Source organism: Punica granatum, chromosome 1, assembly GCF_007655135.1.
Source record: "Punica granatum isolate Tunisia-2019 chromosome 1, ASM765513v2, whole genome shotgun sequence".
NCBI classification, from domain to species: domain Eukaryota; kingdom Viridiplantae; phylum Streptophyta; class Magnoliopsida; order Myrtales; family Lythraceae; genus Punica; species Punica granatum.
This window is the reverse complement of record NC_045127.1, coordinates 45233917-45258030: the sequence shown is the minus strand read 5'-3', so window position 1 is coordinate 45258030 and position 24114 is coordinate 45233917. Positions and strand designations below refer to the sequence as shown.

General features: G+C 37.1%; 2 protein-coding genes across 3 annotated transcripts; both read right to left on the bottom strand.

Annotated features, from left to right (window-relative positions):
* Window positions 1-217: 217 nt before the first annotated feature.
* LOC116192416 (ubiquitin carboxyl-terminal hydrolase 21-like) lies at window positions 218-4202 on the bottom strand. 2 transcript variants are annotated; one of them, XM_031520963.1, is made up of 8 exons: window positions 3543-4200; window positions 3143-3263; window positions 2937-3047; window positions 2627-2793; window positions 2191-2526; window positions 1978-2100; window positions 1124-1754; window positions 218-725 (listed from the first exon to the last, which is right to left on the bottom strand). In XM_031520963.1, exons 1-8 carry the CDS (start codon window positions 3915-3917, stop codon window positions 421-423), a joined length of 2169 nt encoding a protein of 722 aa, XP_031376823.1. In that variant the 5' UTR covers window positions 3918-4200; the 3' UTR covers window positions 218-420. The 2 variants fall into 2 exon arrangements, with proteins under 2 accessions (XP_031376823.1, XP_031376824.1); XM_031520964.1 differs by having other exon boundaries at window positions 542-748; window positions 3543-4202.
* A 2906-nt stretch (window positions 4203-7108) lies between these two features.
* LOC116192061 (probable ADP-ribosylation factor GTPase-activating protein AGD9) lies at window positions 7109-11041 on the bottom strand. The gene is made up of 7 exons (XM_031520477.1): window positions 10779-11041; window positions 10518-10636; window positions 9100-9532; window positions 8706-8966; window positions 8196-8321; window positions 7550-7648; window positions 7109-7460 (listed from the first exon to the last, which is right to left on the bottom strand). Exons 1-7 carry the CDS (start codon window positions 10845-10847, stop codon window positions 7353-7355), a joined length of 1215 nt encoding a protein of 404 aa, XP_031376337.1. The 5' UTR covers window positions 10848-11041; the 3' UTR covers window positions 7109-7352.
* Between the last annotated feature and the right edge of the window lie 13073 nt (window positions 11042-24114).

Genomic DNA, 24114 nt, shown 5'->3' with positions numbered 1-24114 from the left:
GGGAGGATAGGAGTCATAGCGAAGTTTATTGTGTCTTAAGCTTGAATCCCGAGGAGCTGGAGGAGTTCATGGGCAAACATATATATACGAAAAGGGCATTTCGGAGTCTAAATTGAAAGAGTAAACAAGGCAGTTACCAAGCTGTCAATGTAGTCGATATATCTTCTCGTGGGACTGTATGTTCTAGATAAACCGGAAAGGAAATGGACACAAATGGTTCCTAGTAAAACCTGAAGATCCATTGCTTGAGTCAGAAATTAGCCCAATTTACATCCTCAAACTTCCGTCTTCGACAGGAAAAGGGAGCAGCAGGCAGCTCTAAGACTAGATAAAGCCTTTAACAAGATTATCGATTACTCTTTACATCTCACGAATCCAATAAACAGAGACTGTCTCAAAAGGTCCAAAAAGAATGACTGATCAGAGGACTGGAGGAGGTAATAAGGGTTGGTTAGACCTAGACCTTTGACTAGCACTCGAAGGGCTAGTCCTTTCGCAGAGAGATGCACCCAGCCTCCGCTTTGCCTGCTTCTTCTTCGACTTGGGGCTTCGAGGACCAAGCATGGCATGGACAAACTGCGTGGCCCTACCCAATGGCATCCCTCTCATATACCTCAGAGCTTCCTTCTTCTTCGCGTTCTCTAGCGTCTTGCTCAGCTGTTTCCTGCAACTCGACCGCTCAATCTTCCTGTGATGCCGCATTGTGCTTGGCCTGTTGCTCGCTTCTGAAAATACATGAATAGGCACACTGCTACTTGTTAGAAATCTCTCAGAAGAATCTTAAGGATCTTGCTATGGCTATAGGGTCTAAGGTTTCATCTATTCCAGAAAAGATGCCTGCGTGCTAAAAAGTCTCAGGACAATTCCTCCAACAAAACAAGGAAAAAAAGACACTAAAAAGGAAGTGTCTGTCAGTGGCTTATTGATTCAACGAAATGGAAAAGTGAAAACCATAAGAAGCAACGGAAAAGTGAAAGGTCTAATTTTCCGGGTAAGTAATCTTTATTTTCAGTCTGAAAGCATATTTTCGCAGAGTTTCTGAAAAATTGAAAAGGAAGGTCATGTCAGCAAGGAAGCAGGTCACAAATAGCTGGCATTATTGTGGAGGGAGTATATATAATACCTGGATATTTTTTGCCTGTATGAGAAGATTCTGGAGATGAAGGCTCCGATGGTGTAAGAGGATGGAAATTCTCATCCGTTTCAAGCTCATCCTCTCTGTGATTGCCACGATCATCTCCATCAGAGGCACCGGCGGTGCCTTGTTTCTCTTTGACAAATAAATTTTCCATCAGATGGCGGCTTTCATTTCTGCACTCATTAGACCCATATTCATCAACTCCAGCTTCATTCATAGCCGTGTTACCACAATTTCCTGAGTACAATGAGGCAGAGGTTCCCAAGGCAGTGCCAGCAGTTTCATGAAATGTGGAGTTCTCAAATTTGGAAAGGGATGGGTTTGGTCTGTCGGGAGAGTGAGCTTTGTCAAGAGCTGACATTGGGGCAGAGATGCCAGTGGACTTGTGAACAGTCACAGCCACAGGAAAGGTGGAGTTCTCCATATTGGGAATGGCCGGAAAAGTGTAGGGAGTGTCGACTTTGTCAAGAACTGACTTAGGGGAAGTCTCCGAAATAAGATCAGATTCGATCTTCCGATCTTCCATCAAACTTGAAAACCAAGGAATGTCATGCTTTGCATAGAACAGAATGTAGGCATCCTGAGATAGGACGAATTCCTCCTCGAACTTAACAACCTGCAGCATAAGAAATTAATACTTGGTTAATAATAGAAGAGCTCCTAAATTATCGTAGAAGTGAGTGAAAGCATTATAACATGCCAAATATTGTCAGCCATGCTTTAGATACCGGTTAATGAAAGGTTTGAGGGAAGAAGTTTTAGTAAAAACCTAAAACAGAAAAAGTTGGAAGGCAAATTATTCATATTAATTTAGAACCACAAAGAACATGTAAAGGTACCTTATGGTCATCGAATTTGTGCCATACTCCGGGAGAGGATCGAATGAAGCTAAAGTAATGACCCCAAGTAGGCGAGATTCCAGTATGCACCACAATCGCATATAGTTGATACTTCAGCTCCACCTGCACATGGAGGAGGGCAGAATGGGATAACGAACTTACATAGTCAATGCTCCAAACAATTACTGCGATATATTCAATAACTAAACTTACATCACTTTCATGGCCATTGATGAAGGGCCGAAGATCCAACTCTAGGGGAAAAGGCACGTGCTTATCAATTTTCTCAACAGTGAGCCCATCACTCTTGAATCGTTTCAGATGCAATGCAGCAATAGTAGGTTCCTTTTCCACAAGAAGCTGCTTCTCTACAGAGACATCCTCTTTGCAGTTCTCGCACCTGAACTTCGATTCAGGATCTTCCATCTTTTCCACATTGGTAAAGGATTCTAAAGCAGCAGTGAGGTTCTCGGCATGTTCAATTTCCAAACTCAGATCAATCAAGGGCTCATAAGTGAAAGAGCAGTGACCACAGTTGCAACATTGCAGCTGTTGATTGATACAATAAAATCAAAAACCTCGAGTATTGGCTATAATCGGATCAAGAAAACACGCTGAGAAAAAGAAGGTAACATATCAAGACTCATACTTTGCTTACGAGGCGGCCGCCAAACACCTCATCCACTATGTTCTTGGGGGGAGGTGAGTCTGAATCTCTCTTTTGATCCAAGCAACACCGTTCCAGTTTATCCAACATGGCCTGCTGAAACTCATGAGCATCCTCCTGCTGATGCCTCTGAAAATAGGATGCTATTTCTGGGTTTGTATAGTCAAGAACCACATATTTCTATCAAGATCTAATGGAGGCTACTTTGCTGAAATGTCAACAGATCATGGAAGAATACCAACAAGCCAACAAGTAGAAGAATTGGCAAAGGAAGAGATGTGAGAAAGGATACGGTCCAAATTGTCCACTAATATCATAGGCGAAATAACCTTGCCCGAGGAATCTAAAGACATTTCAATGTGGCCACGAAGAACACAGAGAAGGCAGAAGCCCTCTCTATCACCTGAAAATCACAAATCTTCTTAAGTTATTAAACGAAAATATGCAAGAGAAAAGGTCGAGCTTCAGATTGTGATAAAGCAATGGGTGTAAACTCACGGTCGCATGGATCGGCATGATCCCAAGAACGAAGGCTCTGAACAAGTGGAACAGTGTGTGTGAAACATTGAAGAACAGCATTCACGAAGCACGTCAAGCCCAGATTATCCAGCCCGGCGCCCTGAAGCACAATAAAGCAACCGAATTTTAGAAACCAAACCTTCGAAGAAAATCACCGGCAAGGCAATCAAAAGAATTCCCACCATCTCCTTACATGCAGTTTACATTCTTTACACAAGAACGACTGCACTATGCTCAAAGAAAACGACACAGTCCAAAGTTGCTCGAGAAAATTAAAGAAACTGGAAGATAACGAAATCAAACTATATCAACTAGACCGACACGAAATCAATCAATCAACAGTAATAAAAATCAACGTGAAATTCAATGAGTAACGTACGACTCCAGTCGGAATGACTCTTCTGGCGAAAGGCGAGAAACCGTCGAGATGATTCTCCCACGGCTGACCCCACGTGTAACGCGAAGGACGGTACATTGGCCCGCAGGTGAGCATCAGCGGCTGAGCTGAGGTCGACTCTGTCAGATCTGGGGGCGAATCCGGGTCCGGCGACTGCTGACCGCCTAACTCTGCGGGGGCCGAGGGGACGGTTAGGGTTTTCTGGGGGGAAGAAACGGGGGAGACCATCAGCACAGGGATTTCGGCTTCGGCTTCGGCTTTGGGGGCCTCGCCGCAGAGGAGGGAGGGCCTCGGCGGATGGGAGCTGGGTCCGCCTTCGAGGAGGAGGTTATGGCAGGAATCGGTCTCGATCTCCATGGGTGTGAGGACTGGAGCGGGAGAGCGGCAGAGCAGAGTGATAGAGGTGGAGCTGATAGATAAAGATCGACGGAGAGAGAGGATTTTGGGGGATGGAGGGAAGGGTTTCGGGAGGAGGGGATTGAGGGAAATTCGAAAACGAATTCCTTATAGATATGGAGAAGATGATGACGGTCATAGGGTTTTTCAAAAGTGGAGGGAAAATTCTGCCGCCATTAATTTTTTGGTTTTTCACCTCATAGCGCTCTCTCTCTCTCTCTCTCTCTCTCTCTCTCTCTCTCTCTCTCGTCTTCTTCCTCCAGTCGTCTACTCGACTGTGTAGTCTTCTTTCTTTTGACGGGCGGAGGCGCGGTTTGACCCGCAAACCAAACAAACTGCTGCCAACGAAGCTGGAAGGAAAGAAAATCCAGCCTCTTTTTATTTTATCTATTTATTTATTTATTATTTGTTGGCCTTTTTTTTAGTGATTAAGGGAGAGAAAATTAAGGTGGAAAAAGAATTTTCAGGGGAAAAAAAATCTTTTGAATTTTGAGAAATAGCTCGTTGAATTTTGAATTTGAATTTTAAGATAGATATATGTATATATCTATTCTAGCTCTTCGATACACGCAGGTGGGTTAATTTCAGTATTCATGCAAAAAGTTTCGAAAAATTGGTACATAAAGTTTTTCTTCTCACCTGAGGTACAAGAAGTTTGAAAGTCCACGTCAACATTCGTGTGCCATATCTTTTGCCACGTCAGTTGATAACGTTAGTCCAAAATTAACGGAATATACTAGACTATTACGGTTTTTAAACTTTTTATACCTCTGACGAGAGGAAAAAAATACTTTTTTGTACCAATCATGTAACTTTATGAAACTTTTTGTATGAACAGTGAAATCAACCACACGCAAGTTGCATGCGAGATTGTTCTCGAATTGTTATGCAAACTTAGCTTGCGTTTGGTTTTCGAGTTGAATAATGATCCAACTAAACTTGATTTTGTACAATGATTGCAAGTATTGACAAATATATTGATGTGTTAGAATATATATATGTATATATATGTGAAAGTATATGAGAAATTTATTATTAAAAAATTAATCATAAAAATTATTAGAAAAAAATACGTGAGATAATTTATTATTAAATTATATAAAAAGGTAAAAAAGCAATAATTGTGTTGTTAAATTGATAGTAAAATAAAGTTGAGTTGAGTTATCGTAAAATTACGATTCGGAAAACAAATGAAGCCACTAGTGATTCTTATTTTAAAAAATTATTTTCATTTTTAAAATTCTTAATATTTGCCAATTTTTTAAAATAGATAGTGGAAGAGATTTTTTAGGTAATGGATTATGGTTTCTTATTTTTTATTGTTCTTGAAAATAGAAGAGATTTTAATAGTCTATTGTATATATATAATAATTTTAAAATTTAGCTTTCAAATAAATGGTCGCGGTTATAAATGAAAATCTTCCTTAAATTATGGTATCAAATATAAAATAATATATATATATATATATATTGAGAATTATGTGTTGAATTTTGGCTAAATTTTGTTTTCTATTTTGTAAATTTAAATCTCTATATTTGATAAGAGTATATTTTTTAAAATTTTGTATTTAGAGATATTTTCGATAGAGATCAAATAGAGATTTATTTTGTTGAGACTGGATCAGGATACTACATATATTTGTCATGAACTTTGATGTAAAGGTGCAGGAAGAGCATGTACCATGAGATGTGATATCTCTTCAAAGGTTAGGTGACTCGTTTGTGTTGGGTTATTATGCCTGTGAAGGATGCACACGTACTGTACTCCACTGGATATTTGTTGCTCGATATGAAGTCACCGTTGGGCCTTTTTTGTTCGTGAATGTTTCCATCAAACTTTTTATTCTGCATTGAGGGTTTTACCACGTATATCTTGTGCGTGTTCAATTTCTTCTCTCTTCCGTATTATCTTCGTTAATCGTTGAGTCGAATTCCAACAAACTGGTATCAAAGCCAAGGTTATGGCATTTGTGGGCGCAAAAGGATTTGGTTTTGGCTCAACAATGGTCTATAGATTATTCCGATTGTCTTGGCCGGTATGCAAAGTGAGTAAGGTGTTGTTCGTATTGCTCTCGGAGTTTCAGAAAATTTAAGACAATGTGAAGATTTGTTGAGAATTATGTCACGAACTTTGTCCATAATTTAGATTATGGACATATTATTCAATTCTGTTTGGAAATGCCGAGAAAGACTAATTTGATAGCATATCCCTTATATTACTTAACGGCCAAAAAATGGAAGTAGAGATTATGAAGTATCCTAATTCAAGATTTAAATCTGGTGGGGTTGCCTTCACCAGTAATCTATTCCCTTTAGGCTTTTCATTTTATTTTTTAATATTTTGGTCTTTCTTTAAAATTTTTAAAAATAATTTTTGAAATATTATTTGGAGTACCACGAAAGCATGAATCGCATTTGACTACAAGGATAATTCGTAAAATTTACCCTTTTTCTTTTTTCCTATCTTGGGCCCTGCTGGAAATGGGTTCGCATTCTCAATGGAATCTGGGGCGTATTTAGGGAATCCTAACCCGAGAGCCGTTCTTGTTAGATCCACTCTCTCGACCCAACCGTACCAAACCCATAAGAATGAGAGTGCCCTTGCTCCCTTTTTTTTAATAGATTAATAATTTAAAAGGTTTTCGGGACAAGGATAATAATTATTAAGAATTTTAATTTATTGAACTAGAGCTATAAACCTTCTTATGTAATCAAAAAAGTTTCCACAATTAGGACTTAATTATCAATTGTAATCTACCTTACATACCGTTATATGGCAATATATCCCTCCACAAATTTTCTTGTAAGCGATAGTATTATGTTCCTTGGTTTTTCCATAACGGGCGAATTCGATGCCCAGTCAAGATTAATTTCGATACAATTCGAATTAATCACATCCAATATGTTGAGCATAATCATAGTCCTCCAAAGAGAGAGAGAACCCAAAAATAAAAGACAAAGAAAAGGATTGAACAAAATAAAACTTGGGAAAGGACAGGTTCGACGATGTTCCTTGCCTGAAGATTAATGACAACCCCAGAAGATGAAAAGATTAAGATTAGCAGGGCAAACTAATAAAAGCAAAAGAAAAGAAAGAAATGGATCTCAAAAACGAATAACACAAACTTATGCGATGATATGATACAAAAAAATACAGTAAAAAGCTCTCAAAATATTTTAAGGTCTTTTATTGGTCTTTAGAATGAATTCTTCCTTCACTGACACTCTCTCGTTTACATTCACCAAATTACAAAGGAGTTGGATTGCTGGCTAATGTAAGCAAAAAGGAAACAGACTCCCCCCTCATTTTCCCTTCTAAAGGAAGAAAAAAAAAAAAAGGAAAAACCAAGGGAAAAAAAAATTTAAGAGACAAGACAGACGACAAAGAGATACACATTAAAGGATTCTGTCCTGAAGATCGTTCAATAAAGTAGAAGCCAAGGAGGTGAGCTTCTTCCCAGTCTCACCGGCAATGTTCTTGAGTGATGATATGTCCTGCTGAGCCTGTCCAAACAGTCCAGGTACCAATCAACCCGACATCCAGTGAAGCAGGAAAGGAGGACAAGGACAGTCTCGAGAGCAAGATGTTTTACCTGGAAAGAGAGGCGGTTGATAAGGTCGCTTGCTGAGATGTCGATTGCAGCATCCGGGTCGTGGCCGAAAAGATCGGCACTGGAAATTGCTGTTGACCCCTGTGACAACAAAAAGGAGCAATAACGTTTACATTTTTGGGAAAACAATCCTCTCTAAAGAAGATAAGCCAGAAGTAAGTTTGTTTGTTCTCCTTTTTTTTAAAAATAAAAAATAAAAGAATCTCTTTATAGTACAAGAGAAGAGAGGATGTGGCAAACACAGTTCACTTCTAGGTTAATTATTAAACTTGTCCAAGTATTTTGGAATTGGGAAGCGAAAAAAGATTACGGAAAGATTAATGGCCCATCAGGCATCAATGTACTACAGGAATGGAGGACTAAACTTCCATGACTTGAATAAATTTGAATGTTGTTCCATTCCATTCTCCACTAATTCAGTGACATTATAATTTGAACCATCACCAAATGCTTGCGAGAAGTATTGAGTAGCAACTAAACATAATAAAAGATTCATCAATTTCCTGGAAAACCAAAGAAATGCCAATGAACTGGCCAAGACCAGCCTAACGGAGAAGATTAAACTATAGTAGGAACTGCGATAAGAGATTGGACACTGCCAATTTCCAATTAGTGCAGGGATACATACTGAAAATTTCTGCAGGGAGGCTTGAGCTTCGACGACCCCTGATTTACTTTGATCCCCAAAAAATTGTGCTGATGAAATTGATTTTGCATTTGAAAACTTCTTTCTTGCTTCATCAGTTTCCTCAACCTGAGAAAGCAACAATGAAAAGTGAATAATAGCACTATAGATGAAGCACACATGAATAATAATAAACTAAAGGTGAATGGCAAACAAAGACACCCGGGAAAATGACATCACAAAAAGAATCATCCACATTATATATCCACTGCCATCACAAGTTTTTTTGTTTTTTGAGATTCAATTAAGCACCTCATTTCCTAAAGAAGATGCAAGACTATAATTGGAAATCATTTCTTTTTTGAGGTCAAGCCAATCAACATTAATTTGAGCCAACTAGTTCCATTGACATAATAACATACCCAATCAAATGACACCAGAGCACGAGTTCAATAAAAATTCAAAATAGGCTACGGTTCTGCTCTAGAAAGCAATCACATATTGGCAATTCACCTGCACTTTGGAGGAATTAGAGCTCCCTTTCTTTGGGAAACCACTGTCCATACCAAATTCTGCAAAGAAGTTTGATGACTTCGGTGGAGCTACATGACTGAGTACATGAGTGCCTCCAGAACTTGTCTCTGAGGATTGAACATTTTCTACATACTCAAAGCGAGATGCAAGGGATGGTCCAGCCATAGGAGTGCTGTTGCTCGGAGCAGGAGCTGGAACGACAGGCTCTTCAGGCTTTTGATCATAAAGATTTTCACTAGGCTGGACAAGGCAAAACAATAAAAGCATGCAGAAAAAGGTGAATTAACCATCAAGGGAAATAAAGCAACAGCATTCGCTGACATATGGTGTGCATACTAGGGGCTTAATTTAGATCATTTAGAGGATCCGGTACCTTAGAAGTTAACTTCCGGGCACCGAGGCCCCCAGTCTTTCCAGATCTCTTGGCAACCAGAGGCTTTTTCATGGAGGATGTTACAGCAGTATAAGATGCCTTTGGAGAAGCAGAGACCTCAGGCGCTTCTTGCTTCTCCAAGGAACTTTCTTTTGGAGCTTCGCTGATCTTGTCATCTGAAAACCCATTGGATGCTTGTGCTGCCTGAGAAGCAACTGGTGACGACGGCAAACCAGTATCTTCAGCCATACTTTTAGCAACTTCTTTTGCAAGTATTTGCCTATACAGCTCAGCAGCCCTTGATGTATACTTTGCCTCAATCTTTCCTCCATCGGTCCATCCATGTTGCTTAAAAAACACATGTGCCCGGTTGTTTCCCCCAAAACTCATAGTTTTCAACTGTTCTGGGGTCCACGAGTCTAAATTTGTGGACCTACATGAGAAATAAAGTATAATTAATAGCCAGAAGATAGCACAGCGAAGGTAATTTTCAGATACAGAATTAACAGAAGATGCAGCATGCCTAGATTTATGGTTTCACCCCAGACCTCCAAATCTCACAGTCCTAGAGAAGCATTAGTTTCCTTTAAATGCCAATAAAACTACAAGAACGGATCAAGTTCTTGGTACTTTTTTGACCTTTTCCAGGAAACAACGAAGGTTTCAAAACTTCCAGACATGGTAATGATTGGGTCAGCTCCCTGGCCTTCAGGATAGCAGAAATCACATCACTCTCCATCTGTGTAAACATTCCAGATCTCCAAGATTTATAGGATTTCAGAGTACCCAGAACGACAATGGCCATAGAAGAAGTATATTTTATGGTTAACATCTCCTTTTCCATTCTTCCGTTCTTCCATAACAAAACTATACTGAAGACTTTATCTACTGACTAATTGTGAATAAAGAACTCATACTATATAAATAAGAACAGATCCATTCAAGAGTTCCCATTGCAAAATTATAAAACCAATTTTGCCAACCTGAAGAACCAACAAACCCAAATTGTGATTTCATTTCATCTGATCACGACAAGATGAAAAATAACCTCCTCTAACATGAACTTTCATGATCTATGGATAAATCTTTCAATTCTGACACATTACCCCGGGAAGGTCCAAGTTCAACACTAATCCTCTCGTTCTCCCACTCGGTGTACCGGAGAACCTTTGCCACTAGCTCCAGAAAAGAAAAGATGTCACATAGACTGGATTAAAGGGGTCGTTCATCTCAAAATTAGGATTCATTTTGCAGCATTTGCCTCCCAGATCATAAACTACGAACGAACAAAATCTAAGCGTAGCAGCTTCATCAATGTAGCTTAGCACATGTTGCTAGGATCAGATCGATTCCCAAAGCTACTTCAGGCAACAGAAACGGAGAACGGCCAAACTCGTAAAATCGAAACCAAAACAGACCTGACGAAGCTGATATGGACACCGAGGCTGCGGTGAACCGCGGAGCAGTCGATGCAGAGAAAGATCCCGTAGGTCACCGATGCCCAGGTGGGGTTCTTCGCATTACAATCGAAACACATCTGCCCAAAAGGGGAAATGGAAAACCTAGTCAAAAAATTGAGATCTCGACGGAGACCACCCAGATCTGAACCGGATCGCAGCAATGCAACAAAATCAAGAAATCGAATAGTAGGAGATCGAATTATGCGGAGACAGACAGACCTTATTGTCCGATTTCGCCTTCAGTTTCCTGAACACGGCGTTCTTGTCCGCGAAACTATCGGTCGCCATGGCAGAGGATCAAGGAAAGATTCCCAGGAGGAGGATCCGACGCAGGAGTTCGATTCGATTCAGACTCCTCCTGGAGGGGGGGAAAATCAGGTGGAAGGGATGTCTGCAAAATTCGCAAAATCTGATTTTGACGATCGATTCGGCCCCCGATGAATCTCTGCTCCTTGGGGAGTGGGGAGGGTGGCGTTTGTTCTCGCCTTTTGATGGGCCGATGGAAGTTTGTCGTGCTGACGAAAATACCCTCACGAGGGCAGTTTCGGTAGACTGAGTTTGGTGGTTCGGGTCCTTCGGGATTGCCTGGTGCGGCTTGAAATGGCGGAAATGCCCCTGTCAGTGTCAGGTCGGTTACGACGTCGCCGGTTGTTGACGCCCGGCCGTTAGCAACCCGTAGGTCGGGAGGGATTTGGGAAGGCGGTAAGTCAATACTCAAGAGGGATGTCCACTTGTCCAGCACACTAAATAATACATCACTTCCCCGTTGAAAATCGATTTAGTCTACTATATAGGATTCTATGATTCAGCAATCACGAAAATATAACTTTTAGCTTATACATCTAAGTATTTAATTTTGACTCCCTAATATCGTGCAATCTGAGGTCTACATGTAACAATATTCTGCAAGATCGGTGACCTCGCAAGTTTAAGAGCTTCTCAATAATATGCTATTCACATTCCTACATTTAATTTTTAGGCCCAAAAAGTAATTAAAAAAACTAAAGAAAATAAAAAGTGATCATAAATTTGTTGGTGCTGTGATGATATGACTAATTGTGTTCATTCTCATGTGTTCGAATCTCTCCATTTTTCTAATTTTTATTACTTTTTCCTTATTTTTATTTTATTTTTTATTTTATCCTTTTATTTATTGCATGTTAGACTTATTTTTTCCTACCTTTTGTTATGAGTACCTTCTCTCTTTCTTTTATTTTCATTTTCATATATACCATCATTACGAATAAAACTACTAAACTTAATATTATCATTATATAATTTATTGAATTTTAGACAATTTTCATAGTAAGAATATATAGAGTTGTATAAAAGTAAGTAAATATATATTCTCTTATTAATTCAATGTATTTTATATTCTTTTTTTCTCTGTATAGTTTTTAATTTTTTACTTACTTTTTTCTATACAAAAATTACTTGAATTTTGTATATCTAAATTGATAACTGACTCTACATATAATTTTCTTCATTATTTTTATGCTAAAGTTCCAATATAGCAAAGTTGGTCTCAAGTTATTTTATAAGAAAACTATGTGATTCTATGAACGAGAGCCTTTGATTCAATTCACGAGAGCCTTCCACCCTTCATTCGATTTAATACGACGTGAATTTCCACAATTAGTAACTAATATTATATTTTCCTATGAAAATCCAATAAAAAGTAATTATAAAAAATAAAATTGCATTGTTTTAGTTGATGATCACATAGGCAGTAAATCACCCATAACTAATTCTTAGTTCATGTTTTGTATATGATATGTAGATATATTGTAGTCAAAATTGTGTTTTAATGAATTGTTAAAAATTCGAACAACCCTTAGTGCCTATGCAATGCGTGAGCTTCGAGACTAGTTAGTAATTAAGCCTAATCCAATAGTCAAAAAATTAAGCGTAATATAACAATTAACAAGTTTATAGGGCCACTAATATATCAGGCAATATGACATCTTTTGGAAAATGTTGTATGAACTATCATTTCAAATTTCCTAATTTAGATAGATTGTACGTAGTAACAAAAGAAATTGACTATTAAATTAATTTTCAACATTTCATGAGCGTATTGTTCCACTTCTTCTGGTTGGATTTCTAAAATATTAGATATAAATAAATTTATTATTGAAAGTGAAATTCTTTTTGTTGGCCAAGACTACCATTGCATGGAAAAAAGATTAATTTATTTGAAAAAATTATACCAAAAACTAATTGTAAAAGAACTAAATATATAGGTGCCAAATTAGATTGCATTACCTACTTTTCATTTGAATTATTAAATTGTTAAAACTCCATCACCTAATCCTCATTTTTTAATAAAAATGAAGAAGAAAACAAAAACGAATAATCTCTACTCTCATCAAGAATTCATTTTGGAATTCTATAGTAGTCTAATATATAGAAGATAGAGGATTCGCGGGTAAAAAGGAAAATAGGTTGACCAATACAATTTTCATATATGCATTACTTAGGCCACTTGGTGCAATGTCATATCAATAGAATGCATTTTACTGGTTTACTATAATTTAGCATGCTATTTCATTCTGTTTTACCACGCTATGCATTGCATCCGATTCTAACTCATTTACTTTGGAAGTATCATATATGTATACAATATATAAAAACGATATCGACATTTAGGATGATTGTGGCTTTAATATGCACGATGTTTCCTTCAACTATATTACATCATCTTTTGAATGCTAATAATAAAAGACATTATACAAGGATTGATTTTAAAAAATTCATTATCTTATTTAACATATATTAGTTTCACGTTTAATATGAGTGGTTGCATGGCTAAGGATTGACAATGAGATTTATTCATGGATTCCCAAACTAGTCGATTGTAAATATTCACTTAGTTTTATCATAGTTAATACCGAGGTTTCTTAAGAAATGAGTGGTGCTACAGTTGACAAGGCACTTGCATGTGAAGTACATGAGAATAAGTCTCCAATACGGGGATACTGTGTATTGTTGGATACCTACATATATTGGCACTTTATGCTCATAATAAGTATTAAATTGAGTCTATTTGTGTTGTCCTTTTTTAGCTTTGAAAAATTTGCATGTTAAATATCATGTGAGCAAAAATAGGAAGAAAATGGAGTTTTTATTCATTTTAGATCTCTTTTTGAAACTAATTTCCAAAATAGATTTCTTCCAAAAATAATTTTACGTGGCTACTACACACTCTCTTCTCATATGTGTCTTCCGTGTAAGCCTCCACATCAGCACACCCTATAATCTCTTTCTCTCTCTGTTTTTTTTTTTTTTTGAATTTTGGGAAGACTGCACTCTTTAAAGCCAAAGGAAAAGAAAAAAAAAATAACAATAATAAATTGTTATGGTTCTTTACATATTTGAATGCGTGCCTTAGGTTTACTTTTTCCCAGGCACTATCACAAGAAAGTAAATATATAATTCACCAAAAAAAAGAAAGTAAATATATAATTCACTAAGAACATTGTCCGGCATTTAAATTTACATATAAAACTGACCCATAAGCATCAGTGTCCCCCTGTTGAACATAAGAATAATAATTGACACGATCATTTTGCGAGAAAAGAAACCATCAACACATAACCTTACCGAAAGAAATACGTTTGCACATATATAATATGAACAACGCCAACAAAAAAAAGAGAGTATTTGGACCGTGCATCCATCATTGAGCCAAAAAGACAACAACAATAACATTGCATTAAACTAAGAATTCTTCACTGAACAATAGATATATTAGAATAACTATTAGGTCCCGATTTCAAACAGTCTAGAAATATGAGGAAAAATTCAACTCACATAAACTATAGTCTAGAAATAAAAAGATATATCGCCTTCTAGTAGCTAGTTCAACTGCAGCTGATTAATTATAAATTAAAAACACATTAGTACATAAATATTTATTTTTAGAAAATCACACAAAATAAGGAAAACTAAAATAAAATAATACCCTGTAAGCACCTAGCTATTAAATACAAAGACTTGCATCTTCATCACATAAAAGTAGTTTGGAACCATCTTCAAAAGAACAAGTGCTAATCAAATTTCCCGTGATGAACAAAATCGAAAGCAATAAAAGTACGAAATTATAATTTAATAATGATTAAAAAGAATTGGAAGACAATAACAAAAGGAAAGCTCACAAATGTGTGTGTATATAAAAATGACTTGCCAACTTCCTAGATTTTCGTTGTCATCAGTGTCCACAATATCAAATGCCACCATCTCATCATGGTTCTCATTGTCCTCATCATAATCCACCACATTATTTATAGTAGCTTCAGTGACCATAAAGCATCACCTTCGGTATTCACTATCACTATGATGGCACCCATATCTACTTGGCTAGTGAATATATATGTCTTACCATATGTCTAGACCTCATACTACTTGTACCAACATCATTAACAACTTGGTTTTTCCATATTTGTGCCTTCGAGGTCATTCCCTCTATTGCTCAAACAACTAAAAAGTATGTCACTCTCTTGTGTGAGCAATTGAGTAAAGGAACCATAACAAATATTGAATTGTCGCACTGAATTTTTCTAACCCATTATACCAATATAACCTACAAGGGAATATGAACTATCGATAATGAAATTAACATTAACAGAATAAATTTTAACATGACAAATAATAAAAAAGAAACATCTAAACGAACTGTGCATCAAAAAGAATTTACATGCAAGTAAACTAAGTAACCTAAGGACTCTCTTTTGTTGGGAGTAATGTTATGAAGAAAATGACCGCAAAAGTGAAGGGTAAAGGGGCACGGTTGAATTGATTGGTAAAAAGTTATAGTGATAATAAATTCTAATAAATATAGATGAGATATTTTTATGAATTTTTTTGATGTGCACTCTAATATCTGGAAATCTAACATAACATGTCTAGCCAAAATAGGAGGTAAATCTCTTTCAGCATAGATTTTTTCCATTTACAATACTCGAATCTGAGATCTTATTTAAGGAGAATAAGCGTTGAATCTCCCGGACACCCACGTTGGTTATTTTATGGATTTTTTTTGTTGGATAAAATGTTGTGATGATGCTTGGTACTTTTTTTTTTGTTAGATGACATTTTTTGATGATGTGTAAGTAATTGAAGGAAAGAGAGATGAATCCACATGAGTTGATGTGGAGGTTTACATGCATGGAAGACACATATGAGAAAGTTATTTGTGGATGGATAGCCATGTAAGCACTCAAAAGTGTAGATTGTGAATTATTTTAAAAGAGGTCTATTTTGAGAATTAGTTTCAAAAAGAGATCTAGAATGTGTAAATCTCAAGAAAACATTCGCCGAAAGGGAAAAAAAGAGAAGAAAATGGAAAAGAAAATTCCCATTTCCTAGTATGGGTTTCTCATTATTTGGGCCGTCAAATCAGTTGAAATGGGCCTGATTTGGCATTGACCAGATGAATAGATAACGTGCCCCCAATGCTTGTGAAATGGGCCCGATTTTTTACCTTATGATTCGTGAGTCTTATTTACGGTCGAAAAAATCTATATTTTTAATGAGTAAGAATAGTCTTCAAACACCTGTACGGTTACCATCTAACTAAAAAATTATGATAATAAGGATTTTTTGTTCTAGATCCATAGCATCCTTCATAATGGGTAAAAAATTATGGTAAACTCAGTGTCTAATGCATTCTTTGAAGAGTTATTTGTCTTATTCTAATCTATTTTTCTTTATGGTAATTCCATTTCATTTGGTCGTATCGAATATAGCACAACATCTCACTCAAATTTTTGGAATTAGCAGGCGTTCCCTTCTCTAAAAATACTAGATGCATGACTTGCACTATGCGCGAATATAAAAAATAATTTTTTTTATTGTAATAGATTTAAATAAAAAAATTAATTGATGGATAATAAATTTTGAAAGAGGAAAGAAAAAAGGGGAGGTGATGGCTGATAAAAGAAGGCAGAGTGAAAAAAAGAAAACACAGAAAAAAACAGGATAGTGAATTGGTTGTTATTTGTTACATCTACTATCTTATCTTTTAAGGTTTGGTTTGGGAGCGCTGTTTCTGAAATAGAAATGCTGAAAGAGAATTGTTGAAAAATAATTATTGATTTCCAATGGCTGCTGAAGTGTTTAGTATGTTGTTTTCTAAATTTGCTGAAATTGGAGGAAGCATATAAAATGTGTTTGGGAAACTATTTCTACGGTCGCTAAGAAAAGATAAAATGACCGAAAAGTAATAAGTACAATAAAATCAAGGTTTTTCTCATCAATAATTCAACCATGGAATTAAAATTATGGAACGTATACAATAAATTGCACAAATAAATATAATATGTATATATTTGAATAATAAGGATTCCAAAATTATGCCACTGAAAGGTGATAAATTATGACAAATAGAACAGTTATAAAGTGCTATTAGATTAGACTAGGAAAACACTATAATAAAGTTCAAATAACCATAAGATAGTCTAATTATTCATCAAACTATTAGTTTTACTAGCAAGGATTCTAGCCATCTCATCCACTTGACTGGAAGTGCTGACATTGTCAAGTATTATATCATCTTCATCACTGGGAATAAAATTTGTATCTTCGCCATATATTTTGAAGAGAGGATCATCTTGAGAACGAATGTGCATGTAATTATGAAGGGCCATAGTCGCATCAACAATTTTCACTTGCTTTTCGAATGGATAGCTCGGCATGGTTTCAAGAATACGCTATTTCTTCTTCCATACACCGCAGGTCCTTTCGATCACACTCCGTAGAGATGAATGAGTGTGATTAAAAATTTCCTTTGGTCCACTTGGTTGACCACCATGACAGAAATCGAGAAGATGATACCTCTGATTCTTTTAAGGTCCTAAGTGCCCTTTCTTATTTGGGTATCCCGTATCGACCAAGTAGTATTTATCTGACATGTTTGTAAAATGTTAAAGTTATTATAATGAACATATCGAATAAAAAAGTAAATAATATTAATACCTGACGGAGGTTTTGGAAATTTGACACATAACAAATTAAGGGCAATATTAAATATGCGGGAATCATGTGTCGACCCTTCCCAACCTGCCCAATCAAATATGAAAAGCATATCGAAGTTGCATGCTACCATTATATTTTGAGTTGGATGACCTTTTCAACTAATTTAAGGTACTTGAACTGCGTTGAGTATAGACGCCGTACCATCTATGGCGCCGATGCAATTCCAAATCAAACAAACGTTAAGAAGTAATTAAAAAATAATTATAAATTTCTCATCAACTTAGTTGCTTTTTTTATGCATTTCTACTCTATAAAATTTATACTAGTGAATTTATAGACTGTGACATTGTTCAGCACTAGAAGATTTTCGAGCCCCCTCCTTTGCATAAAATTTACCCTCTTTCTCCCTCGAAGTTGTGAATCAGCATGCCTTTTTTCAGTCCATTCCCATCACCATGCTCCCCGATTTCTTGTACATCAAAGTCATCGTTGTCTACCTCCAAATTGATATAATTCTCCCCCTTAATATTTTCTGACGGTAGTAATCCAAATGACGGTGACTGTGCAGCATCACCTGTCGCAGCCACATCCATAAAAGTCGGTCCAACTTTTTCGCAAATTCTAGTCCTTGAATGTGGAATTTCGTTGCCTGAGGTACTTCCTGCAAGCATAAATCGAACATAATTAGTATAAAAACAATATATATGATGATATTGGTCAAGAAAGAGTCATACTAAATAAATAAAGTACTTCCAATCTTTCTTCCCACCGTGCAGCAATTGCCTACTTCGAGGAATCCCAGTCGAGGCCTATCTGTTTTCCCAGAAATTGTCTCCATAAATTCCATTTCTTTTTAAGTTCATTCCACTTGTTTTTCTAATTGGATAGATCTTGTGCCTTTATGCTTTCTCTTGCTCTGTGTATGCTACTTATGGTTAATGGGGTATCTTATCACAACTGATTCATGCCTTAGGAGTATGTTTCCTTTGGCACTTATGGATTTTCAGCCAGTCTGCATCTTTGCGAGATTCCATGACCCAACTTTTTTATTTTTTTACACACTCATGCATCCCTTCAGGAACTTCCATCGATTTCATGGTCTTTCCACTTTAGAATGGTATCTTTCCTGTGAAGTATCTCAGTGACCCATTTATTTTTGTTTATATTTGTTTAGAGTGCTTTTTGTTTGGTATTAGTTCTGTTACCAACCTTCAGGTAGAACCTTATCGTATGCATGAGGGAGATTGAGCATTGAATTGTGCTTGCTTGATTTTATGCCCCGCTTCCTAGATTAAATGTTATTTATTTGATTAAAAGAATCAAATGCATTAGTTGGGCCTATAATTGGAGCTACTGTGAAATTTCCACCATACGTACTTATTTGGTGTTTATAGTTTGTTGCATTAATTCTATTTAAAACTTAAATGATCCAAATCTCAACATGGACATACATTATATCCTGTTGACTTATTTTTATCTAATCTTGCGTCATGGGTGCTTTCTTGATGATTGCTTGTACCCAGATTATACTAGCAGCAATTTTGTTGCTCTTTGATGATAAATGCATTTATGGAGTTTCTCAGTCTGTTCCTATTGTGTGTTATGCTTCTTCGCTTGTTGCTTTGTTAGATTTACAGTTGTTAAGCAGATATTAATTTTTCTTCATGCATTGCTATCTTTGAGCTGCCCTTCAGATAAATGGTATAAAATGGTAAAGCTCGAGATTTCAAGCAGTGAATGATTACTTGATTAGCTGGTGATCAGTATATTGGAGGCAAGATGTATACATGGCAGTGAATGGTAATTTATTTGAATTTTTTTGGTCCAGGTTCCATCGATGATGGGGAATATGATGAAGAGGACGCTGATTAAAGGAATGATGTACAAGTCAACGATTTTATCAATGGCACTTTGATGGTCTCGGACATTTGGATTTAATATGCACAACTTGCTCTGCCGTTGGTTTGGGGAGACCTTGGAGAAACCATACTGAATGCTGATGTAAGCATGTTTTAAATGTCAGTTATTGGGGTCTGTTTGAGCTTGGTTTCGATGGCTTGAAGTAAGTGTTTGCTTGGTTTCAATGGCTTGGCTTGATCTAGATGAGTTGTGGTTATGTTTGATTCCATGGTAGAGTTCTCTTCGACGTTGGTCCTGTTACTGTTATATTTGATGGTTTTGATATTGCTGTTATATTTGATTCCATGGTCGATGGTTTGGCTTGATCTAGATGAATTGTGGTTCTATTGCTCGCTGGTCTTGTTATGAAGTGTTTGCTTGGTTTTGATGGCTTGAAGTTTTTATTCGGATGGTTTGCCTTGACAATTATTGTTTTGACTTGCTGCTGCTGGTTTGTATCAATGATTGCTTTGCTGCATCTTGTAGACTGGTTTGGACCGTTCCCAAGAGGCCGATGAAGACAACAATAATGAGGACGTCTATTCCTCCAACGACGACAGTGGAGTTAACAAGTACCTCGATGATCAAGCATATGAGGCCTGGTCAATTTAGTCTCTCATTACATTAATTTATTCCCTGACTGATACAACACAAGTCTTTGAATTTGGCGTGATATCAGAGCGATCCCCGGTTATACCAATCTGATCTTTGTGGCAAAGGTGCAGACGACGTTACTGTTTCGTTGATTTGTTCTGGGATTGAACTGATGTAACACCTAGGCAAATTGATGTAACCCCAAATTAAATGATGTTTGTTATATCAGTTACATCCTAAATATTGATGATATCATCATCTTTTCCCCTCCCTTTTCCCACCCGTTTGAAGATGTTTCATCTTCTTCCTCTACCTTTTCACTCTCTCTCTCTGTGAATTCTCTTGTTCAAGTGCAAAGGTCAGACTCCAAGTTCCAATGAGGTGATCATTAAGAGAAGTCTCAAACAAGCACTATGGAAGATGATAAGCAAAAATTTGTCTGCATAACCAGGTAACTTTCGTTGTCTCTATCTCCGTGTTTCAGTGAAATATGGGTTTTAAAATGATTAGATTTTTGAGAGGTTTTGATCATCAGCACACATGCTTCCTAAAGTGTTGTTACTATGTCAAGATTTAAGTTCATGTTGACATTGTTAGGCATGTGCAGTTGATAAGGATCATCTTTTGGTGGGTTGATCATAATGTAATGAGGTTCAATTTTCATGTCCTGGTGTATGTGGTGGTTTTACATGTTAAAAATGATTTTTTTTCACAATAGCTTTCTAAAAACACAAGAAAATCGTGGCTTTTTAGGGATTACAAATTTAAATTTATTATCTACGGTTTGCACTTGTAAGACAGTGGATGTGTATTTGCATCATGGAAGGAAATTTGTTGGGGAGCCCAAAGTGGGTTATGAAGGTGGTGATGTATACATCATAAGAAATGTAGATATAGATACAATTATAGTTGTAGGGGTCTGTGATTTGCTGCTTGATGTGTATAAAACTACACTCACTACCTGTCATTACATGGATTCTACATTTTAGACATTTGATTTGGCCATAAACAATTTCGAGTCTGACCTTGATGCTAGATACTTGATCAGTATCTTACAAGATCAGACTGAATTCCACTTGTACTATGAGCATGACCAAGTAGATGATTCTTTAGAACTCGATGAAGAGGAGATTAGGGAGTTAGAGAGGGTTGAGGCTGAGAGAAGGGAGCAGGAAGCATAGCTGAAGAGAAAGCAGAAAGAGATTAAAAGGATGGAACAAGAAGCTGCAGAGAAGAGGAGATAGGAAGAAGAGATGGAAAGGATGAGGCCTGAAGTAAGGGACCGAGATGAGGAAAATGATGATATGAAGTTTGAGCAATCCACTCAGCCTGGTCTTGAGAAGATGGAATCTGCCAATGCCAATGTAGAAACAAGTCGAGTAAGAGTTAGGAAGAAGTTTGTTGTTGTGAAGAAGAGAAAGCAGAAGGAAAAAGGGTAAGGAGAAAGTCCAGTAGGTCTCAAAAAATAGGAGGCCTAGTTACAAAAGTAATGACATGTTTAAGATGACAACACAAGATGAATGGGAAGAGATGGTTGTAGGTGATCATGATGATGCCATACATGCATCTCCTGCAAGTCCACCAACGTAGGTGTTGATGTTGAGGAGATTCCAATGGATGACGGGCTATCTAATAGTTATGAAAGTGAATAATTGGAGTCATTGGATGGGGATTCAGAGGAAGGACATGATAAGTTTCCAATGTACAATACTAATGACAATCGAAATTTGGAAATTATTATTGGAATGAAGTTTGAAAATCTTGAGGTCTTCAAGATGGTTATCAGAAACATCAACATTGCAATGGAAAGGCAAGTTGATTTTATGAAAAATGATAAGGCCAGAGTGAGGGCATACTGTGTTGAGAAGAAGGACAATGATGGCTGCCAATGGAAAATATACCGTGGTTTGAATAAAAAGACAAACACCTATCAAGTGATGACATATGATCCTGAGCACACTTGTGCAAGAAAGATCGAGAACAAGTTGGCAATAAAGGAGTGGATTGTAGAGAAGTTAATTCCCTGGTTGAGGACTCAGTAAGACATGTTTGCACAGCAAGTGTTTGACTTCTTCACTCACACTTACCAAGTAAAGTGGCATGATGCAACAGTTTTCAAGGCCACCAAGCTGGCCATGCAAAAGTGTGAAGGTGAAGAAAATGAACAGTATGCAAGGCTGAGAGATTATGGACATAAGTTGTTAAGATCCAACCCTAGTTCGACTGTATTCTTCCAAGTCTAACCAGAGACACATGAGTTTGAGAGGCTATACATTTGCTTAGAAGCATGTAAGAAGGGTATCCTAGAAGACTGTAGACCCATCATTGAGTTAAATAGATGCTTCCTAAAGGGTTATTATGGTGGACAACTTCTTTCTGCAGTAAGCTAGGATGAAAACAATTCCTTCTTTGTCATTGCATATGTTGTAGTTGAAGTGGAGTGCACAAAAAGCTAGAAATGGTTTCTTGAGAACCTCATATCAGATGTGTGAGATTCAATGGAGAAGAAATACACTTTTATCTCTGACATGTAAAAGGTGAATTCAATGATTGTGTATTATATTGTTGCATCACTTAGATCTTTTAAAATAGTGATGAAATAAGTGTTTTTGAACATTGGAGGGATTGGATGGTGCCATGAAAGAAGTATGTGATGGTATATCTCATAGATTTTGCAGCAGGCATATCTGGGTAAACTTGACCAAGCATGCTAAGTGTAATGGTGGTGAATTGCAAAGAGCATTCTGTAATTGTGCCAAAACAATAACTCCACAAAGGTTCAAGCAGTGCATAAATGCTCTTTGAAGGATCAACCCAACAACTGCAGAGTATCTAGAGAAAATTGATCCAAATAGATGGACAATGTCAGTTTTTTATACTAACTGTAAAAGTGATGCACTAATCAGTAATATGTGTGAGCAATTCAACAAAGAACTATTGAAAGTGAGGGGTAAACCAATACTGACATTGGTTGAAGAGGTGAGAAAGTACATCACAAGGAAGAAGATATGATGTCAATTATATTGGCAAAGATACAATGGATTTTTTTGCCCAAAGTTCAGGCAATGTTAGAGGAACACTGGAAGAACTCTAATGGCTAGGTTCCATTGTGGTCAAGGGATCATCATCACATGTCACAGTTTGAAGTAACAATCCAGCATACTCTAAGTGTGCTGTTAATATAAGGGTGCATACTTGTTCTTGTTGAGTGTGGAACTTGACTAGCATACCACGCAAGTATGTCATTACTGTCATGCTATACAACAGCCAGAGGCCTGAGGAATTTGTCAATCATCTCTTAAGGAAATAGGTGACACAAAAAGCTTATGAACCATTTATACATTATATCAATGGCCAATATTACTGGGAAAAGAACTCCTCATGACCCTGTTCTTCCTTCAAAAATTAAGAAACAACCAGGAAGACCCAAAAAACAGAGGAAGAAGGCTCTAGAGGATAAGGCTAACCCTCACAAGTTAAAGAGGAAGTTGAATGATCCAAGATGTGGCAGGCGTGGAGAAATGGGGCACACCAAGAGAAAATGTATTGGACAACCAACTGCTAAGGGGAAAAAGGACAAGCATGGTGCTTCTACTTTAGGTGGTGCTCCGAGTTGTTCTAGGCTAGTTGAAGCAGAGAATGTGAATATTTAAGTGGAAAGGAATGAGAGTATGGAAGCCATAACAGCAGAATGAATATATCACAAGAATCTGCTCCACCTCAATCATCACAACCATCTCAGTATGGTCTATTTGCAGCACAGCCATCACATATACTTTTTCTTTCATTTGTACCTTTGAATTAGTCTAAATGCTGCCAACTAATGAACTCTCCTTAATATCATGTATAGGTTCCTCAGATGGGCACATTTGCTAAGGCCTCATTTTTCCAACCAATGATAGCCCATCCAGTGAGGCCCTCTCACCCTCCCATCACAGCACACACCGAAGCTGCAAGTTATGGAACTGTTGCTAGGTTTATAGCATATTTCTAAGCAAGGGGATCTCCACCTAACTGAACGATAGATTGCAGAAGCCATCTACCACATTTTGGGAACAATCAGAGGAAACAAAGCTTGGTTTAGTTA